At 35.8% G+C, this 21,966-nt stretch overlaps 1 protein-coding gene across 9 annotated transcripts in view; it reads left to right on the top strand.

The window, feature by feature from the left end:
- The window catches only part of ZnT63C (zinc transporter 63C), a 143,137-nt gene extending 128,280 nt beyond the window's left edge, over positions 1 to 14,857 (top strand). For 4 of the 9 annotated variants that reach the window (XM_071681805.1, XM_071681807.1, XM_071681806.1 and 1 more), the window contains one exon: positions 8,988 to 14,409. In XM_071681805.1, the coding sequence (XP_071537906.1) occupies positions 8,988 to 9,140 (153 nt within the window). In that variant the 3' untranslated portion in view covers positions 9,141 to 14,409. Of the gene's footprint in view, positions 1 to 1,728; positions 1,916 to 8,987; positions 14,410 to 14,536 lie in introns of those variants that run through there. The other 5 variants (XR_011715098.1, XR_011715099.1, XM_071681809.1 and 2 more) reach the window with 5 other exon arrangements.
- The last annotated feature ends 7,109 nt before the right edge of the window (positions 14,858 to 21,966 follow it).

Raw genomic sequence — 21,966 nt, 5'->3', positions numbered from 1 at the left:
ACATGAATCAGCCACCAGCGCTGTATCATCAGTGAACAACAACTGACTCACTTCCCAAGCTCTCTCATCCACAACAGACTTCATACTTGCCCCTCTTTCCAAAACTCTTGCATTCACCTCCCTAACAACCCCATCCATAAACAAATTAAACAACCACGGAGACTTCACACACCCCTGCCGCAAACCTACATTCACTGAGAACCAATCACTTTCCTCTCTTCCTACATGTACACATGCCTTGCATCCTCGATAAAAACTTTTCACTGCTTCTAACCATATACTTGCCTCCCACACCATATATTCTTAATACCTTCCACAGAGCATCTCTATCAACTCTATCATATGCCTTCTCCAGATCCATAAATGCTACATACAAATCCATTTGCTTTTCTAAGTATTTCTCGCATACGTTCTTCAAAGCAAACACCTGATCCACACATCCTCTACCACTTCTGAATCCACACTGCTCTTCCCCAATCTGATGCTCTGTACATGCATTCACCCTCTCAATCAATACCCTCCCATATAATTTACCAGGAATACTCAACAAACTTATACCTCTGAAATTTGAGCACTCACTCTTATCCCCTTTGCCTTTGTACAATGGCACTATGCACGCATTCCGCCAATCCTCAGGCACCTCACCATGAGTCATACATACATTAAATAACCTTACCAACCAGTCAGTAATACAGTCACCCCCTTTTTTAATAAATTCCACTGCAATACCATCCAAACCTGCTGCCTTGCCGGCTTTCATCTTCCACAAAGCTTTTACTACCTCTTCTCTGTTTACCAAATCATTTTCCCTAACCCTCTCACTTTGTGCACCACCTCGACCAAAACACCCTATGTCTGCCACTCTATCATCAAACACATTCAACAAACCTTCAAAATACTCACTCCATCTCACATCACCACTACTTGTTATCACCTCCCCATTTGCGCGCTTCACTGAAGTTCCCATTTGCTCCCTTGTCTTACGCACTTTATTTACCTCCTTCCAGAACATCTTTTTATTCTCCCTAAAATTTAATGATACTCTCTCACCCCAACTCTCATTTGCCCTCTTTTTCACCTCTTGCACCTTTCTCTTGACCTCCTGTCTCTTTCTTTTTTACATCTCCCACTCCACTAAGAGAGGAATTGGCATCAAAGATATAGATAGATAAATAGAATGTCAAGATAAAGTAGCACAAGATATAATTTGCAGTGACACGGCTTATGTGGTGAAATTGTATTGTACAGCCTTATAAAGCTATTTTGGTAGAATCGTATGGATAATGTACCTAGACAAAGCATGTTTGTAACATAGGTGAAAAAGAAAATAGATATTGGTATTGAAACATTTTACAGCAAAGGCAAATTCAGATAGTAGTACAACACATGCATCTCAAAGTCCAATAACCCCTAAAATCCAAGGTACAGATGTTCAGGGAAAGTACAAGTATTTCAACTACTTTGTAAATATAGTGGATACCTTAGTGCACTTTGTACATAATCGAAGAACCTAAGTATATTAGTGAGTGACAGTGCAAAAACTACTTAAGAACTATCAAAGCTTTGCACATGCTGAGATTTAGAAATTCTAAGCCATGCCTTTTGCCTAAAGTTTCTGACCTGTGATGAGTTTTGACAATTCTCCAGGTACATTAACACTTGCTTTGATGACGAATAAAATTTAAGAGCCAGTTTCCTGCCTCTGATGTGATGTCAATCTCATCGCAGCATAACTCGTGTTCATCCATAACTGGACCAGATACCACCTCGGCACTCCAACTAAGTAATTGTTTGTTGCTGCAAAGGCGTGACTCTTCATTTTAGGATTGGAAGCAATTGAGAGGAAAGATCTAAATGAGAATCTTTTCTAAGGATCTGTTATCAGTTCTAGATGCTACCACACTTGCACATTGCATTGACATGCACTGTCACTTACCTGTAAGAAAACTTGTCAGTGCTTCTGTAGAATATAGTGGTGAAAGAATGGAGCATTGAATGCTAGGAAAGGAAAAATAAAAATTTTTTGTGCCCTGTTTATGTAGAGCAGTGTGGATAAACCGCAGATAGATCTATGAGAAAGGGGCTCTGGTTTAAGTACATTACACTTGACAACTTGAGAGTTTGAGTCAAAGAAGCCATTTTCAGTGTGTTCCTGGCACAGTCTTACTGATGTGGGAAACTGCAAATGTTTATTGAAAAATGTTTAAAACGTGGGTAGAGTTGAGCTCTTCTCTAAAAGCACATTGTACACATTACTTAATTTTGGTCTTGATATATTGTACATTACTATTTTGTACTCCCTGTGAAAGGACATATAAACCTATTAAACAAAGAAAGTGACAAAGACGAAATATTGTACCTGAAATAGAAATTAGAGAGCTGATTTACAGGCAGAGGGTTGGTGCTTGGAATTACCCATGCTGGAAGAAGGAACGAAGATTACATGAATATAATCATCATGTTTCTGAATTAAGTGTTGATACTAATCAATTTTACGTGATGAACAAATTGGCTTGGAAAAATAACAGCAGAATACGCAATGTAATTGTAATTAGAGTAGAATAAGACAAAGGGTACTGTATGAAAAAGAATAATTGGAAGAGAGGATCTTGAGGGACATGAGGTAGCTAAGAGAGAAAGCATGTGATTAAAAAAGATTCTGTGCAGGAGTAGGGAATCCAGCGATTGACTGAATGTCATGAAAATCATAGGGATTTAATGAAAAGGAACGATTTGATACTCCATGCTAAATTTTTACACAAACTCTACATTTGAGTACAATAAAATTTATTTGCACTTAATTTGGCAAAATGAATTGGAATTAAATAAACGCAGACTACGATTATGGTACTTGTGAAACAACTAACAGATGTTCTAGAAAGAGCAGCACTGCAAAGAGTGTCCTGAACTATATCAAATTAGCGTTACCATACAAAACTTTGTATTCTTGAGGGTAAAAAATTTTTCTTTTCCCTTACAGGAGAGTAGCATATCAATTGTAGAGTCAGGGGCTTTATTGGCAACTACCAAAGCCAAAGAAAAATCTTCAAAATTTTATCCAGATGTACCAGTGATGTAACATGTGCTTTGCTCAACCCTCTGCTTTATTTATACTAACTAACCCTTTGGCCATTTCCTTGCCATCAGTTTCTCGTAGACTCATTTTTTACATCACTTATTAACAAACAGTCCTGTTTGTTTGGTTGTTCTTAATATTTTGTCTTCGGTAATGAGGAATTGAGCTTTGTGTGATTTTTTCATAAAACAAGCCTTGAAGATTTTTGTATGTATAAAATAAGAAACGGAATACGTTCCCCTCTATGATCCATTTGGAATTTTATAGGTATATTAAGTTTTTGTGTCTTAGCTCTTTGCCCCTGTACACTTTTAAGGTGTGTAGGTGAAGCCTAATATCTAACAATATCTGGGTCATACTCTTAGGTTAGTCCTCCAGCTTCATATTGATGTAGGCTTTCTCTTTTTCTTGCAAATCTTATTTTAGGTTCCTAGACAATGTTTCTTCATTGGTGTTATGGATTTTCATATGCAGGTGTGAAATTACAGATTTGTTTTGGCGTTTGATGTTTTGGTGATTTACACTTACTCTCTGGTTATTGCCCAAAATAATTTCTTAGTATTTTACTCGTACCTTTAATGAATAGTAAGCCTATAGAGATGGAAAGTAGGTCTGTCACTCCAAGGGCATTGGGCATTTAATTATCTTTACTAGTAAAGTATTCCTCGTAATTGTATTTCATATACAGAATACGATTTCTCAGCTATGAAAGTAATATTATGGTGCAGTATATTTTCTTGTTAGCTTATTCCAAACTTCAGGGCCTTTCAAGTAGAAAGATTTTTGTTACTATTTATACTTGCATATTCACTTATTCTATATGAATTTGTTTTCTTATAGGGCAAGTTATGAAGAATGTCTATAGTCCGTTTTGTCAAGAAATGTTGATAAGAGATTTAAGTGCACAGGTTTGTCCTGGGAATGGAGAATAGTAAGTACATCTGCGTAGTACTAGATGCACCCTGAGTGGCATTAACAGATCTTTAGTATAGACAGTAACTATTGACAGTGTTTTCTTAGAGGCTTCAGCATCTTCACCTGCTTCTGCTCACACCTGATTTATGAAGGTTATTATTGGAGGACACTGAACCTATTATCAGGTTATTTTGCCTGGGAATTTGGAAGTTCGGAGATACTAAAACTCAGTTGTCGTTTACTTAAGTTTTCAATTAATGTTCTCTTTCCGATTTTTGTTGAGTTATTGGTGTTTAGGTTCACTATGAATATTTATTTGACACTTGTGAAGAAAACAGATGCAGTATCTTTTGTATCTTGGAAATGCAGCTTTCAGCTAACGGTAACAGGAAATCAAAGATTAGGAACAGGTCGAGGAAATTTATATGAAAAAGTGTAGACACCTTGTATGTGTGTGTGATTATATGTTTGACCATTTGGGAGGGGAGCTGTGAAGTCATGGAACTCCAAATCTTAACCTCACACTTTTGTCATACAGGCTTTAATTTGCCCTGGAGTCTGTTGTCAGTTCACATTTATTTTGTTCCACACATCTATCATTTTGTTGCTGAAGAAATACTTCTTCACACCTTTCCCAACTGTTTTATTGCTGTCTTCTTTAATGTTTATATCCCTTTTTGATTTAAAAAAATGGACTTTGTGGACAGTATTGTAGCCCTTTAGAAACTTAAAGGTGATTATCATATTTCCCACGCATCCTCCTACTCTCCAGAATGGGCAGATCAAAGGGTACCCTTCTTTTTCTATAACTCTTTTCCTTGATTCTGGCACTGTTGTAGGTGCATTTCAATGGACATTCTCTAGCAGTCCCATTCATTTTCACAAAAGGACACAAACCTGTTGAAGTATATTCCAGCTTTAGTTGAATTTATAATTTTCTTTTATGCCTAATCATTTCAATTCAACAGAGTAGAATCAGGAACAAACGAACAACAGCCTCTTGTGAACTCATCCAGAGTCTAGCAATTATGTATAATGTACTTAACCAGAGTTTATAGATATGTATGATAGACCGAACCAGAGTCTGTTATCTACAGCCTAACCTCACAGATTACTCCACAGTTTACTATGACTTCTTTATACACCCTATTTCAGCCCATTAGCAGCAGATCATCACCCATACACCACATTGCTCCATTTATTTTTTTATTGAATGCTTGCCTCTTCTTGAATGATCAGGCCTCATTACCCCAAGCCCCTTTCTGTGTTCACTCCCTCTGCTCTTAACACAGATTCTGTGTTGACCTTTCTTCATTCATCATTTCCATATTCTCAGATTATTTCCATATGTCCTAGTGTGCCCTCACAAGCAGTTTGCACTATAGTCATGAGTTTCTTGCCATCATTAAACTTTCTAAACATCTCTAATTTCTCATCTGTAGTTTTAGCCATATTCTTGTACTCCCTTCAGTGCCTTCAGTATTTTTGGTAGACATATTGGAATGGCTACACATACTTTGGAGACAAGAAATAATAGGAAAAGGCACAAGCATACCATGGTAAAAGTGAGCATTAGTTAATATATCTTTGTGTATAAAATGACCGCTAGAGGGTGGGATGTGAATCGGGTATTTTGCCATTGTCATTGCAATATGCATGATGAGTGAAAGACCTTAAAGTATCTTGAAATATTTTCTCATTAAAAGGAAAAATATTTTGGATATCAAAAAATTGAAGATTCTTTTTCAATTTTGTTACAGCTTTGAGGTTATGCATCATTATACTTGTTTTTACCCAAATTCTCATCTTTTTTAATATCACTCTACAAGTTGTTGTTATACAGATTTTGGTATAGTGTATTGTGAAATTCCTCAATATTGAGAAGCATACGGCCATTCAAGGCATGTATATGGGTAGAATGCTATGTTTTCCTATTTAGTCATCTGCTTATCAAGAGGAATTTTTCTTTAAGAGTGCTATATTTCATTTTGGCTCACTCTGTCACTTTGAGCATTTATTATCATCCATTACATTCAATTTCTCCTGTGCATGTTCTTCTAATCAAGCTTACTCCAGATTCATCCATAGATCTATCGTATTATTACAAATCAACAATTGTTTGAGTAGCTCAAACTTGATTTTGAATAAGGTAAAAAGCTTTATTTACAACTCACATATCTGTGAGTATGGACTCATCATGTTGTATAAAAAGGATTGTTTTGTAGATCTGTTATGATATTTATCCAATAGATGTGCTGGTATTTTGTTCAAAAAGAAACGAAGGAAATATGGTTCAGCAGATAATCAGTTGTAGGTTTAGGTGTATGTAATTGTAGGTCATTTATAAGGATTAAATGAAAGTATTAGTTGAAAGGTATTTATGCTATGGAACATTTGTTCCTGTATTAAAATATAGATGTGAAAAAATGTAAAGTTTTCACATGACTCCAAATACCTGTCAGATTTTGAATAATCTAGTCTATTAGGTACTTTGTAAATTTGTATTATGCCATTAGGCTAGTATTCTGTTACTATGTGTGCAGCATTTCAGTTTTCTGTTGGGTGGTTGATAAAGTCCTTGGTACCATTTATAATAGAATCATATTGCTCATTTTGATTTGGAACACCCAATTTGAATGAGAGAAAATTCTTAGTTCCTTTAAGATGTATATATAAGTAGGTTAGGTGGTACATTATAGGGCTTTCCATATACATTTCCTATTTCAGAATATTTACTTTGAGTGTATTTTTTGTGCAGAACTGAAGAATATTGCTTCAGGCTGTGGCATTTTGACTTCAGTGAACTTCAACAATCATTTAACAGCTCATTCTGAGCAGTCATACTTTTTATAAGTTCATGCTGAAACTCAGACTAACTCATTTTACAGTCTCATAACTTGTGGTAATGGTTGTTATAGTAGTCCAGCTAGATTGTCCGCGTTACTGAATTTACTTAGATATTGATTGTATCATAGGATATCAGAATTTTACTCATGTTTAGTAGTGTTAGCATGAAGCTGCTAATTGCTTATGGTATCATAAACCTTGAACACTAAGTCGTAGACCTAATGTACTTTCATAACAGAATTACTTTAACTTAGTGAGCTTTTGCACTGTCAATGAAATACTTGATAGTCAAAGAATTTCATGGTCTTTATTGAAATTTTATTGTTTTTGTTCTTGATATTGTTCAGTATTTATTGTCATAGATTTTGCCTACTTAAAGCTTGGTACAGCATTAGAAGATGTAAACTGTTGAAGTCTCTACAGTACTGCTTTAAGGGTTTAGCAAAAATATTGGTTTTGTAATCCATAACTTCCCATTGTGAATGTTTCTCATTATCTCATGTCTTTTCCACTTAACGGTATGTATCATAGCAGAGCACATACAAAGGACTGTAAATCATCTTTTATTAGATTTTTGAATAGTGAAGTACCAATGACATAGTAAAGTATTTTACATTTTTATTTTGTCAGAGTTTGAGTAGTCCATTTATTTCAGTAGATTAATGTGACAATATCAGGCATTACATGAAGCAGAGCTTGTTCATATGCATTCTTTCACATTGACATGAGTATTTAAGAAAAGTTTGTAACTCTTTGTAAGTGCATTTGATAATTTGTACAATACGAAAAAGTTATACTGATAATGATATACAGTAGGCTGACTGTCATCATTCTGAGTTGGAAGTCTTCATGAACTTATTTAGATGCAGTGAATTGATTAATTATAATATTCTTGTCACAACTATATTACCACTTGTTTGCCTACATTGGTTTTTATAACACCTGAAAAACTGATACTCATGTTTCAATGCATCTAGTAAATTCAACTCTGTAATGCATGTGTGTATGACAAGCTTCTGAGCTTTGCAGTATGAAATCATTCCTCCAATGCAAAATAAAGCTAAAACATATTGCTTGAAAATATTTCAAGCTGAGCTTGTTAATTTAGTTCATACTCCATTGTCTGAAGAAAATTTCTTTGAATATTCATGCAATTCAACACTTTCTAACTTCTCTGATATATATTTTTTGATTGTGCATACTTCATCTTTAGTCCTGAAAGCTATTGAGGTCTGAGTTACATGTTTTTCTTAGAGTGTGATACCAGTGAAGTTAGATTCTAATCAAAATGAGGAAAAAAATTTTGAACTTGTCATAGAAAGATAGTAGATTTTCTCTTTCTTGTATTTCATAGTCCTATCCCAGATTGCTCCTGGTGTACATAAGAGTAAAGTTAGGTGGGGGCATATGCTTTAGTCTAGGTGCTCATACTTGACACTTTTGCACATGATCAAAAGTCAATTCACCTAGCCCACAAGACTAGTCATGAAAATTTTTTCTATTTCTACAGATTGAGAGATGAATAATTCAAAAGTAAATCTATCCTTGTGAACCCCATGGACAAACTGCAGCACCATTGCTGTCATTAATAACTGTGGACAGTGTTGACACCATGTGTTTTAATATTTAATTTTCTTACCATACATGTTAATGAAATTTTTTTATTTTGCTCTCATTCTTTTATAATCAGTGTTATCTATACAAATACTTTATAAATGGATTTTTTCAGAAATTGTTTGTATCTTTAGAAATTGGTAATAGTAGCAACAAAGAAACAAACAATGTAATACCTTCTCTCATGCCTGAAACAACTGAGAGTGATTGTTGTGTGAAGGCATTTTAAACCCATAAACCCCCAAACTCCAACTCAGAGCTTGGTCTTGAAATTGTGACAGAAGATCTCAGTGTTTGTATCATAGGCAAAACAGTTAAAGAGTTAAGGCCTTAATTGTCTTTCATATGAGATATTTGATTTTTTTTTTGAGATTTTAAGTTTTTTACCATGTTAGGATTTGAACAAGTTTGCAGTGTTCTTATCAAAGTTTGGAAATTAATTTTCATTACCAAGTTTATTTACCAAGTTTATATTCTTCTCTTAAGAGATACTACTGTTACTGACATCATCATTGATAAAGATGCTTTTTTCCAGACTGATGGGGTGCCAATTGTCTCCTCAACCTGTCGCCAGCGCAATAGTATTGAAGTTCATATTGGTACCCAAGGTGAAAATGCTGTTGATGGTGCCACAGAGGGGGGCTACCTGCTTGTGCCTACCACGGTCAATCATGTTTCATCTGTTTGACAATGGCCTTCATCTAGCCAGGAGGATGAGTCTGCAGATGAATGACAGTGATTGACAGAAACTGGTGGTAACAACCTGAGCAAGGTTAATGGCTGTTGAGACTCCTAGCTAGACTGTCACCTAAATGAACTGACGCTGAGGTAACTGTTCCATTAACTCTATGGTTGTGACACCAGATGAGTCATTCTTTATACATTAAAAGGTTTTTACTGTTAACTTGAAGAATTATATTGATAAACTTTAAAAAAAAAAAGGTATAAAAGAATTTAATGATTATGAGATGATAATATATACAATTTAAATAATAGGACTTTTAAGATTATTTATCCATGAATATAAAAAAACTGTTTGTTACATACTTGTATGTAACAAATAGTCACTTGAGAAATTTTTGTCTTTTTGAAGTACATATTTGCCCAGTGTGCAAGACTTGTCATAATGAGTCTAGTGTGGCATTAATGTATGGTTGTGTTTGTATAGAATACATGAGTCTATTTTTCCCCTGCAAGAATGATCTTCAGAGATACTGATTGTATGCTGTTTTTTGTAATGTGTAAGTAATTTTTATGACAAATGAGTTATAGTGATGTCTGCAGTAAAAGATAATGGTATTTTATCTCTCACAGATACAACCAGTAATTTTTTTGTATGTTAATGTAGAGTAATTCTACATTTGCTGTTGTTTGATGGCAGAAACGTTCCTTTGTAATGTATCATTACTGGGTACGTAAAATTTTTTTAATTGAATTACTTCAATTTACCATTTCGGGTAGTCAAATAATTGCCATACTTGGATGTGATTTTTTAGTAATATTTGTCATTTAAGAATGAGGAAGATTGTAGATAAATGACTGGTCTTTATATTTATTTAGTGAACTTATAAATGTTTGTGTAGTATTGCCACTGTTTAATATGCAGTTTATACATAAACCTGCCCTTGTGCCTCAATACTCCAGTGAGTTTAGAAAAAGAGTAAATTAGGTAGTAAAAATTTTTAACTTTTGATATCACATTTAAATTATTTATGAAGTTGTTGTGTGAACTACCAGAGTTGCTTTTACTCCGTAAATCTTGAAGTGAATATTTTTTACACATATTGCACATGCTTTTTGTCAGCAGTCAGCTGAGCTGAATGATGCACACTTGGCAGTCATGACTAATCAGGACAGCTGGACCATAGAATGTTAAATGGAAAATCAAACCGTATTAACAAAGTATCCTTTATACTGAACAACTTTTACAAGGATTTCATGTGGATTGGAGCTTATACTGTTTCCAGCAACTAGATGAAAGATAAGTCCTATCTTTAAACATTCCAGACAAAGTAAATGAGAACTTTCATGTTAGAGAAAATGAAGTGGGCTTCATTATATGAACAAGCTATATAGCAAAAGTTAACACTCCTTATTTTACTAATTAACAGCTAAGCAGCTTGTTCTCAAGAGAAACATGTCAAGTTTGTGTTCAGACAGTTTGCACAGGTGAAGGATCATGAGAGATGTGGAAATCATTCAGAGAAACATTGATATCAGCAGTTTAGGTCTCATCTCATACCATTACTTATGACATTGATCAATCAGTTTAGTTCAAGTTAAGTATTAACACTTGGTTGTAAAAGTGATGGTGTGTCAGATAATGCAGAATTATCACCTATTCAGCACCATAAGATTCATATCATTCATAAACTTGAGTTTACTGATCAGGCTCAAATAGTGGTTTGCATTTAGGAAGGAATTATTTTGGAAGATGCTCAGGTTTTGCAGTTGGTAGACAGGCCTGGTAACACTGTTAAAAGCTTATTATGTATATTGCTGACTTTTACAGAGTGCTAACATAAAATCATACTAGCAGTGCTGGTCCTATGCACTCTAATGATATGCAGTATTCGGAAAGGTAACAGATTAGATAAGTCATCAGTAATACTAACACTGTAGTTAAACTCTAAAAATGCTCATTAAAGCAGCTTTCTCATTAAACATATAATAATTCTTGTTTAACTTCATTTCCTAATAGATTAGTCTACAAACGCAATTAGTAACAGATATATGAGTAAATGATTAATTAGGCTCTATCAGGATTAGAATTGTGAAGTCACCACAGTCTGTATCATACAGAATGTTAATTGAAGGGAAGAAAAATAATCTTATTCTTTGTTTTGACTGACCAATATACTTTTTCCAGTTTCAAGAGACAAAAATTCTTTTATTAGCAATGTTCTAATTAGACCAGTAAATTAAAGCAGTAATCTAAACCTTAACCCTTCAATTAACTCAATAGCTTTTCTTGTTTGGTCATAAGAAAAGGTTTTATTGCAAATTAAAATCTTTTCCAGAAAGCCTTTAATAGTGCTGTTTAAAAGCATTCATTCTTAAAATGTTTTGCTTTGCTACTGAACCTTTAGCTTTGAGCCGAGGCATTAGTGAAAATTGATTATGGTGATTAAGTAGACAAATTCTGCATCTATTTGCAAATTACTTGTGATGTTAACAAGATTCCACAGCTACTGGCTGCGTGATCCTTTATTTTGACATTTGGTTCATAGAATAATCAAATGACTGTTATCTCTTATCATCATATTGCATGTTAAGCAGGTAGAAAATCACTGACATGCTTTGGAACGTGGTTTCAGGTGTATGATTAAGTAGTGACAAATTACCCTTTACTGGCTCTTTAAGTGAAGAGTGCCTGCATTTGCCTTGTATGCAGTACATTATTGTCGATTGCTGAGTTTATTATGTCTGACTGATAAGCCAGTCATGAAAAAATTTTAGTACTGTATATGTTTAATTGTCATGGCCTTTAGATTTATTCATTTGTTTGAGTTGGAGAAATGAATGATTGCTCCATGATAGCAAGAGAACTGGTGTTCTCCCTTTTAATGTCACAAGCTTCTTGTGCAGCAAAGCATAACTTCTGAGGTCTGACAAGTACAGAAAATAGGTTTTGTATAAAGAGCCTGCTTTTAGTATAATGACAGATTGAGCCATATGATCTCATGCACAAACAGTCCCCCTACTTAGCATGTGGGGTAAATGGTCTTGGCTGTAATTTTTTTTTTCAGTTAATGTGTAAGTTGCGAGTTATGTAACAAGAGAGAATGGCCAAGTAAAAGTTTCTGCTTTTTCATCTGTGATAGGCTGGCCTGCAGAATTCTGTAGTTTGGGTATGGCAGTTACTTTCATTAGAACGATTTGACTCGTATGGCCCACCTGCCTTAGCTAGAGAGGACTGCCAACCAAGTCTCATTCAAGCTCCTCATCTCAGAATGCAGAAATTTGTGAGTGACTACTGATTTTATGTGAATTATTCACTCTTACTTTTTTTTTTACATTAAATGCATTATGTAATGAAATGTACAGTGAATAAAAAGCTTGATTCTGTGTGATTTTATGATACAAAAAAAATCATTGACATAATTTACTTGCTACTATTAAGGAAAAATGCTAAATTAACACAGCTGTTGTTAGGATGAATTATATAATGTGTAAATTTACATTGAGAGAAATTGAAAGTTGGACATTGTTTAGAAATTAAGAACTTAAAATTGAATTTGATTATACATTGTTTGATATACAAGGGGTTTAATAAGTTTTCAGAAAAGACTTTGGGATGGGAAATTAAAGGTGTTAGTTAACTTATATAGTTAAGCATAAAGAAAATGAGAAGAGATATGCTGATTTATAAGATTTGATATAGCAGGCAGTTACTTTTTGTAACATATGTTAATGTAGCATCCTTCATTAAGCTGTTGCAATGAACTTATCCTTCAGATGTGATACCTAATTTGTCCCATCACAGCTGGTTTTTCATTTGTAAAGGATGTATCAACACTCATTAGTGATAAAGCTGTTTGTTTTAACTTAATTTTGAGTTCAGTGTTTGATATACATTCTGGGCATCAGTGATCATTTAGTGGTACAGTGATCCTGTAACTCAGTAAAAGGGATGATATGGTGGATATTACAGTTCTCACTGCTTACATGCCGTCTTTTGTCTTCATCAGTTGGAGGGAAAGGCCAATAACCATATTCTTTGCATAGAAAATGAGAGCAGTAGAGAATATTTTGAAATTTTAGAGTACTTTGCATATACCAACATACATTATAAATTAATATTTTGTGCAAAAGAAACAATAGTGGTGAACTTCATTCAGATGTGTGAAGTAGTTATTTATCTCTTTTCTTTTTAACTTAGGAATGATATATGATCCTTCTGCTTGGATCATGATATTTAAATATTGAATTTTTGTGAATGTGAATTTCTTGATATTTTTGATTCATTTGCATTTCTGTATTCATTACTGTTTGAGGCATTAGAAGACTTTGAATGTAAAAGTTCACAGTATCTATTCAGCTGTCCAACTTGAATTGCAAGTGGTAGTGGCATGAAGTTAGGTTATTTTATATTATGTACTGGGCATTTCTGAACTCAGTCTGCAAACGGTAACATCATGAGCAAGATTTCACTTTCGTTAAGGCTGTGTCATCTTCACCGAATGAAAAAGTCTTTGAGGACCTTTCTGTCCCAGAAGACCACTTTAACCTACTCTGGTGTGTAGCACAGCCTCAAAGCTGTAGGAGCCCTTTAAAGGGTTCTTGGGTTACCTGTAATGATAATAGTATAATATTTTCAACTCGCAGTATGACAGGTGAAACTGTAAGGGAAACTTAGAATATCCTTTTGTAAAATGAAACTGCAGTTGTAGTTGAGGTGCAGACTTCACCACATTATTGAGAAATGTAGATTGCCTTGATTGTTGTGTCCAAATTCTTTGTTATTTTTATCATGTCCATTGACCTTCACCATCCATATCAGCTTATTGAACCATTGTAATGCAAAGTTGTTGTCTCTGATTGGTTAGCTGTGAGCTAACCTAACCCTCAGCTTTTCTGTCTTTTATCTTAACACTGTTAGACATTTCATTTAAGATTTGATTGTTAAGATAATAGATACCTTTAATTATATTACAGTATTGGTTAAATTAGTTTTTCTAGAGGACCCTGTGAGAACTAAAAAATACAGCAGAGTTGGTATCTTAACAAAACTGTATCATTCAGGGACATACACAGTAAACTGTTACTAATACCACTAATCAGTCACACTTGTTTTTAATTTACAGTATTAACTAGCTACATTTTAGTCATTTAGTCTTTGACAAATTGTGTGTATAAGAGGTATGTACCCTATTGTTTGGATCTAATGTTTTTGATTTATTAATCGGCAGCCTGAGATGTGGCCATACCATTTTATAATATATTTATTTTCTGTTCATGTGTGTTTCTCAGTCCATCACAGTATGCATTTATTGTTATTGGAATTCATATGCACTGTAAGTCTGTAAATCCATGAGAAACATCACCTAACTGTAAATCAAGTAATGCTTTATAATACTATAGGTACTAGTGGTGGAGCATGAGCATATTCTCACAACTCCGACAGCAGGCCAGAAATAAAAGAAGACACAGGTAGTTTCCTACAAGAATAGCGATAACTCAGTGGGGCAAAATGAGGAACATTCATTTTCCCATACTACTCACAGCGGGCCAGGGAAGTAAGCTATTTTGCCACAGTAAGTAAGGTAGCATCAAGAATAGATGGCTGAGCCTTAGGAGTAAAACCCTTGTATGGTTCTTTCTCTGCTCCTTCTTTTCAGTAACATAGGAAGGGAGGATTTCCTACCCCCTGTTCCCATTCCATTAAATCTCCAAAAATGTGCATGAAATACATGGGCAGTATTCTTTTCCTCCTGTCCTCAGGGAACATATTATATAATTTTTTCATACTTGATTGTCATTTCCCTCATAAACAAGGTAGTGCCAGGAACAGACAAAGAAAGGCTGCATTTACTCATATCCATTATCTGGCTTTCATGATTAATGCACCAAAACCACAGCTCCCTATCCACAACCAGGCCCAGTAGTCTTTTCCATGGTTTATCTTGGATGCTTCACATGCCTTTGTTCAGTTAAGTATACCACATCGTTTCAGTCACTCTATCCTGTGCACATTTCACCTCCATGCTCAGGCCCTGATCACTCAAAATCTTTTCCATTCCATCTCCACTTAGGACTCCCCATTCTCCTTATCCCTCCACATCTCTCATATATCCTTTTTGCCAGCCTTTCTTCACTACTGCTCTCTCTACACCCAAACCATTTTCAACTATCTCAGCCACGCTCTTTTTAACCACAACGATCTCTTGCCCTTTCATTGCTTACTCTATCAGACCACCTCATACCACATGTCCTCAAGCATTCCATTTTGGTAGGTAGTAGTTAGTAGGCAGCCATCAACCAAGAAGGTATATTACCAGCACTACCCACATGGGTATCAGTTGGATTAGTGACGGCTGCATAGTGAGCCAGCACTTCAGTGGTTAGGTTGCACTGCTCTGACCCAGGTAGCTGTCTTTTCTTTCTGCCTCATCCACATGGGGTCTGCTGCCATTCTGCCCACAAACATGTAATCTCACAAGTTATTCTTCGTAACTATTAGATTTTCTTGTGGTGAGCTCTTTGCACTAGTCCTGCCATTTGACACAATGGTAGGAACACAAGGTAGAAGTAGTAAGTAGGAACATAAGATGGGAAGATTAGGTGGTAGTAGTAGTTGGTTGGAACATTAGGTAGAAGCAGTCACTTGGAACAACAGGAGCAATCCTCTGGAAACACTATGCTAGAGTTGCCCCATGCCAGTAGCCTGTTGATGGTGAGCCATTAAAGGATAAGAAGTGGCACTAGAGTTCACCGGTTGTGGATACTCGTTTGCTGTAGCTACCCCCTTGAGGGTGTTCACGGAGGGAATGGGCATTAGAGATATAGATAGACAGAATGATGCTTGTTCTCTGTTTCCCACATTAGCAAGGCAGAAAGGTAAGGTATGGACCTTACCTCTCTGCACCAGAAATACCCTTCTATCCTTATGAGGTTCCTGCAGCACTCAGGAAGTTGACCATACCCACTGGTTGGAACCATAGGTCATAAAGTGTTGTGATGCTATGGGTGAATCATTGTGCAAAGTTGAGTTGAAAGAATTCATTATCTTCTCTATGGTAGTTGCATCATGGGCATGAAGGGTCTTGGAATATGTTGAAACAATATTTGTAGTTTTAGTAATGGGTGGTGTCTAAAGAGTAAGTGGGAGAGTGTTTCATGTTTGTCCAGGGAGGATGATTGATGGGTGTGTCAGGTGGGTTGGAGTCTGACGGAGTTGGGAGGTTTAGTGCTTCTTGGGCTTATATATGTTTGCATGCATATATTAGTTTTAGCAGGGTTGGGGGACAGGTTAGTTGGAGTGAGAGTTTGAATGGAGAAAACATGGAGGAAGTGAAGTGTTTTAGATATCTGGGAGTGGACATGGCCATGAATGGAAGCACGAAAGCAGAAGTGAATCATAGGGTAGGTGAAGGGGTGCTAAAGAATGCTTAAGAGAAAGTTATCTGGAAGGGTAGAAATGGGTTTGTTTGAAGGAATGTTAATCCCAGCAATATTATATGGATACAAGACATGGGTTATAGGTAAGACTGTGCAGTGGAGGGTGGATATGTTTGAGGACAATATGTGGTGTGAGGTGGTTTGACTGGGTAAGTAATGAAAGGGTCAAGATGTGTGGTAACAGAAAGAGTATGGTTGAGAGCTGAAGATTGTGCATGGAAATGCTTTAGATATATAGAGCAAAAGAGTGAGGAAAGGCTGACAAAAGAAGATATATGGTACAGAAGTGAAGGGAACAGGAAGATCAAATGGAGATGGAAGGACAGGGTGAAAAAGATTTTGTGTGAGTGGTGCCTGAACATGCAGGAGGGTGAAAGGGATAGAGTGAATTGGAATGACATAGTATACTGGGTTCAGTGTTCTGTCAGTGGATCGAACCAGGGCATGATAAGTGTCTGGGGGTAAACCAGGATATGCATTTGGGCAAACACTTGTGTGACTCATAGTCATCCGTGTTGACCACTACACTACAGATTACATCATAATCATGAAAAAAATGGTCATCTGCCATACCAAGGTTTCAGTAAAGATGAAAATCAAGTAAGCATTTATTATCAAACGAATTATGAAATTTAACCTCAGACCAACCTGGAAGACAGAAAATTTTAACAATCACATGATGTAATTTACAAATATATCAGCAATATGAATATACTTTACCAAAAGTGTTTAACTAAAGTTATGACATCCAGTGTTTCTTATAATGCATGTATCTAAAGCAAGCTATTTTATTATGTAAATATCTGTCAGGATTTTAAAAGTTCCTTACATGCCAATGTCTGAAAAACTCATATGATACAATGCTCAGTTAATGTTTGCATAGCACAAGCATGCAATAGGAGAATGATAAGGTGTATGCTCATTTATCAATGAAAATATGAATTTTTTTAATTTCTAAAAATGCTAACAAAATTAAGATAAAAAGGGAAAGTATCCACTTTTTGTTTTGCAAAGGAATCCATATGCCTCCTCCCCATGCAACAGCAGTAAATGATCATCACTATCAACAAATATACAACTCCACCTGGTACTGATTTTTCAAATACCAGAACACTGCTAAATACCTGCTCAGATTTTCTTCTCGTACAGTATAGAATAAAGAAATTTGCACTACTCTGGACCTAAAAGAAAAACAGAGTATTAAATATAATTTTCCACAACTAAGAATTAAAAGGGAGAAACAAGTCAACTAAATCCTTCAACCACATACTTTGTATTCACAGAAGTTAATGTAATGAAAACCAAAATGTCAGAATATGGAGGACAAGGAAGAGGATGTATTGTATTCAAGATTTTGGTGCATATATTCCTGACATTATGCAACAATACCTTTAGTAAAGATACTGCTTGTATATAGCATTACTTTTTGTCATTTTACACAAGGCACAAACTGGAGGGCATATAACATAATCCTGGATTGTATTACACAGATGTTTAACCTCTACATCACAGAAGTACTGCACTTAAAATGTGATTTTTAGGCAAATCACAGTTTTGTTAGTGGAAAAAATGCATATGTCACCTAATAAATCTGTGATTTAAGATATCCATTTTATATATATATATATATATATATATATATAAATATATATATATATATAAATATATATATATATATATATATATATATATATATATATATATATATATATATATATATATATATCCCTCGGAATAGGGGAGAAAAAATACATCCCACATATTCCCTGCGTGTCGCAGGTGACTAAAAGGGAAGGGAGCGGGGGGCTGGAAATCCTCCCCTCTCGTTTTTTTTTTTAATTTTCCAAAAGAAGGAACAGAGGGGGCCAGGTGAGGATATTCCAAAAAAGGCCCAGTCCTCTGTTCTTAACGCTACCTCGCTAACGTGGGAAATGGCGAATAGTTTAAAAGAAAGAAAATATATATATATATATATATATATATATATATATATATATATATATATATATATATATATATATATATATATATATATATTTGCTACCTCGCTAACACGGGAAATGGCAAATAGTCTGAAAGAAAAAAGAAAAATATATATATATATATATATATATATATATATATATATATATATATATATTTTTTTGCTTTGTCGCTGTCTCCCGCGTTTGCGAGGTAGCGCAAGGAAACAGACGAAAGAAATGGCCCAACCCACCCCCATACACATGTATATACATATGTCCACACACGCAAATATACATACCTACACAGCATTCCATGGTTTACCCCAGACGCTTCACATGCCTTGATTCAATCCACTGACAGCACGTCAACCCCGGTATACCACATCGCTCCAATTCACTCTATACCTTGCCCTCCTTTCACCCTCCTGCATGTTCAGGCCCCGATCACACAAAATCTTTTTCACTCCATCTTTCCACCTCCAATTTGATCTCCCTCTTCTCCTCGTTCCCTCCACCTCCGACACATATATCCTCTTGGTCAATCTTTCCTCACTCATTCTCTCCATGTGCCCAAACCATTTCAAAACACCCTCTTCTGCTCTCTCAACCACGCTCTTTTTATTTCTACACATCTCTCTTACCCTTACGTTACTTACTCGATCAAACCACCTCACACCACACATTGTCCTCAAACATCTCATTTCCAGCACATCCATCCTCCTGCGCACAACTCTATCCATAGCCCACACCTCGCAACCATACATCATTGTTGGAACCACTATTCCTTCAAACATACCCATTTTTGCTTTCCGAGATAATGTTCTCGACTTCCACACATTCTTCAAGGCTCCCAGAATTTTCGCCCCCTCCCCCACCCTATGATCCACTTCCGCTTCCATGGTTCCATCCGCTGCCAGATCCACTCCCAGATATCTAAAACACTTCACTTCCTCCAGTTTTTCTCCATTCAAACTCACCTCCCAATTGACTTGACCCTCAACCCTACTGTACCTAATAACCTTGCTCTTATTCACATTTACTCTTAACTTTCTTCTTTCACACACTTTACCAAACTCAGTCACCAGCTTCTGCAATTTCTCACGTGAATCAGCCACCAGCTGATTATATATATATATATATATATATATATATATATATATATATATATATATATATATATATATATATATATATATATTCCTATGAGTCCACGGGGAAAATGAAACACGTTAAGTTCCCAAGTGCACTTTCATGTAATAATCACATCATCAGGGGAGACACAAGAGAGAAATGAAAGTCAGTTGATAATATACATCGAAGAGACGAAGCACGTTTACCAAATGGCGTCCTAGCTTTGTCTCTTCGATGCATATCAACTGACTTTTATTTCTCTCTTGTGTCTCCCCTGATGATGTGATTATTACACGAAAGTGCACTTGGGAACTTATCGTGTTTTCCCCATGAACTCATAGGAATACAGCGCTGGTGGCTGATTCATGTGAGAAACTGCAGAAGCTGGTGACTGAGTTTGGTAAAGTGTGTGAAAGAAGAAAGTTAAGAGTAAATGTGAATAAGAGCAAGGTAATTAGGTGCAGTAGGGTTGAGGGTCAAGTCAATTGGGAGGTAAGTTTGAATGGAGAAAAACTGGAGCAAGTAAAGTGTTTTAGATATCTGGGAGTGGATCTGGCAGCGGATGGAACCATGGAAGCGGAAGTGGATCATAGGGTGGGGGAGGGGGCGAAAATCCTGGGGGCCTTGAAGAATGTGTGGAAGTCGAGAACATTATCTCGGAAGGCAAAAATGGGTATGTTTGAAGGAATAGTGGTTCCAACAATGTTGTATGGTTGCAAGGCGTGGGCTATGGATAGAGTTGTGCGCAGGAGGATGGATGTGCTGGAAATGATATGTTTGAGGACAATGTGTGGTGTGAGGTGGTTTGATCGAGTAAGTAACGTAAGGGTAAGAGAGATGTGTGGAAATAAAAAGAGCGTGGTTGAGAGAGCAGAAGAGGGTGTTTTGAAATGGTTTGGGCACATGGAGAGAATGAATGAGGAAAGATTGACCAAGAGGATATATGTGTCGGAGGTGGAGGGAACGAGAAGTGGGAGACCAAATTGGAGGTGGAAAGATGGAGTGAAAAAGATTTTGTGTGATCGGGGCCTGAACATGCAGGAGGGTGAAAGGAGGGCAAGGAATAGAGTGAATTGGAGCGATGTGGTATACCGGGGTTGACGTGCTGTCAGTGGATTGAATCAGGGCATGTGATGCGTCTGGGGTGAACCATGGAAAGCTGTGTAGGTATGTATATTTGCATGTCTGGACGTATGTATATACATGTGTATGGGGGTGGGTAGGGCCATTTCTTTCGTCTGTTTCCTTGCGCTACCTCGCAAACGCGGGAGACAGCGACAAAGCAAAAAAAAAAAATATATATATATATATATATATATTTTCAAACTATTCGCCATTTCCTGTGTTAGCAAGGTAGCGTTAAGAACAGAGGACTGGGCCTCTGAGGGAATATCCTCACCTGGCCCCCTTCTCTGTTCCTTCTTTTGGAAAATTAAAAAAAAACAAGAGGGGAGGATTTCCAGCCCCCCGCTCCCTCCCCTTTTAGTCGCCTTCTACGACACGCAGGGAATACGTGGGAAGTATTCTTTCTCCCCTATCCCTAGGGGTAATATATATATATATATATATATATATATATATATATATATATATATATATATATATATATAATGTAAAATTAGGTAGTTTTCTACTTTATTGAAAGTTTACTTCTGAATGCAATGGCTCCAAAATTGGAACAAGGCCATTTACACTGCCCAAAAGCAATACTGTATTCATCCTAAATCACCCACAAGATCAACTTTATGTATATACAGAAATAGTTTGCTTGCTGGTGAAATCCTCACATCTCTATATGTAATGCAAGTTACACACTGCCATTTTAGAATAGGAATCAGTGTACATTTTATAATAACTTCTGTATGACTATGTGGAATGCATCCAATCTATCACATCAAAATCTAATATGCCATTTCCTGTACTTAAGCTGGAAGCACCAGCGAAGTATTTATTCATTCCTAGTTATTTTCATAAGATAGGTAAAGGGGAACAAGGCTTCTCTGTGAACTGACAACTAACTGGACTATGTATGTATCTGCCATGGAACATGTACTATATTCATGAGAACTTGGAAAAAATATATATCTTTATTTATGGCATAGAGGCTTTCAATAAAGATCAATCTGTCTTTTATATGAATAGAAACTAATTCTACCAAGTGAATATGAATATATATATATATATATATATATATATATATATATATATATATATATATATATATATATATACATTCGCCATTTCCCGCATCAGCGAGGTATATATACCTACTTTATATATGAATGTGCAAATATGTAG

This window comes from Panulirus ornatus, chromosome 33 (assembly GCF_036320965.1).
Source record: "Panulirus ornatus isolate Po-2019 chromosome 33, ASM3632096v1, whole genome shotgun sequence".
Taxonomy (NCBI): domain Eukaryota; kingdom Metazoa; phylum Arthropoda; class Malacostraca; order Decapoda; family Palinuridae; genus Panulirus; species Panulirus ornatus.
Note: the sequence above shows the minus strand (reverse complement) of the source record. Positions and strands in the feature narration are given on the sequence as shown.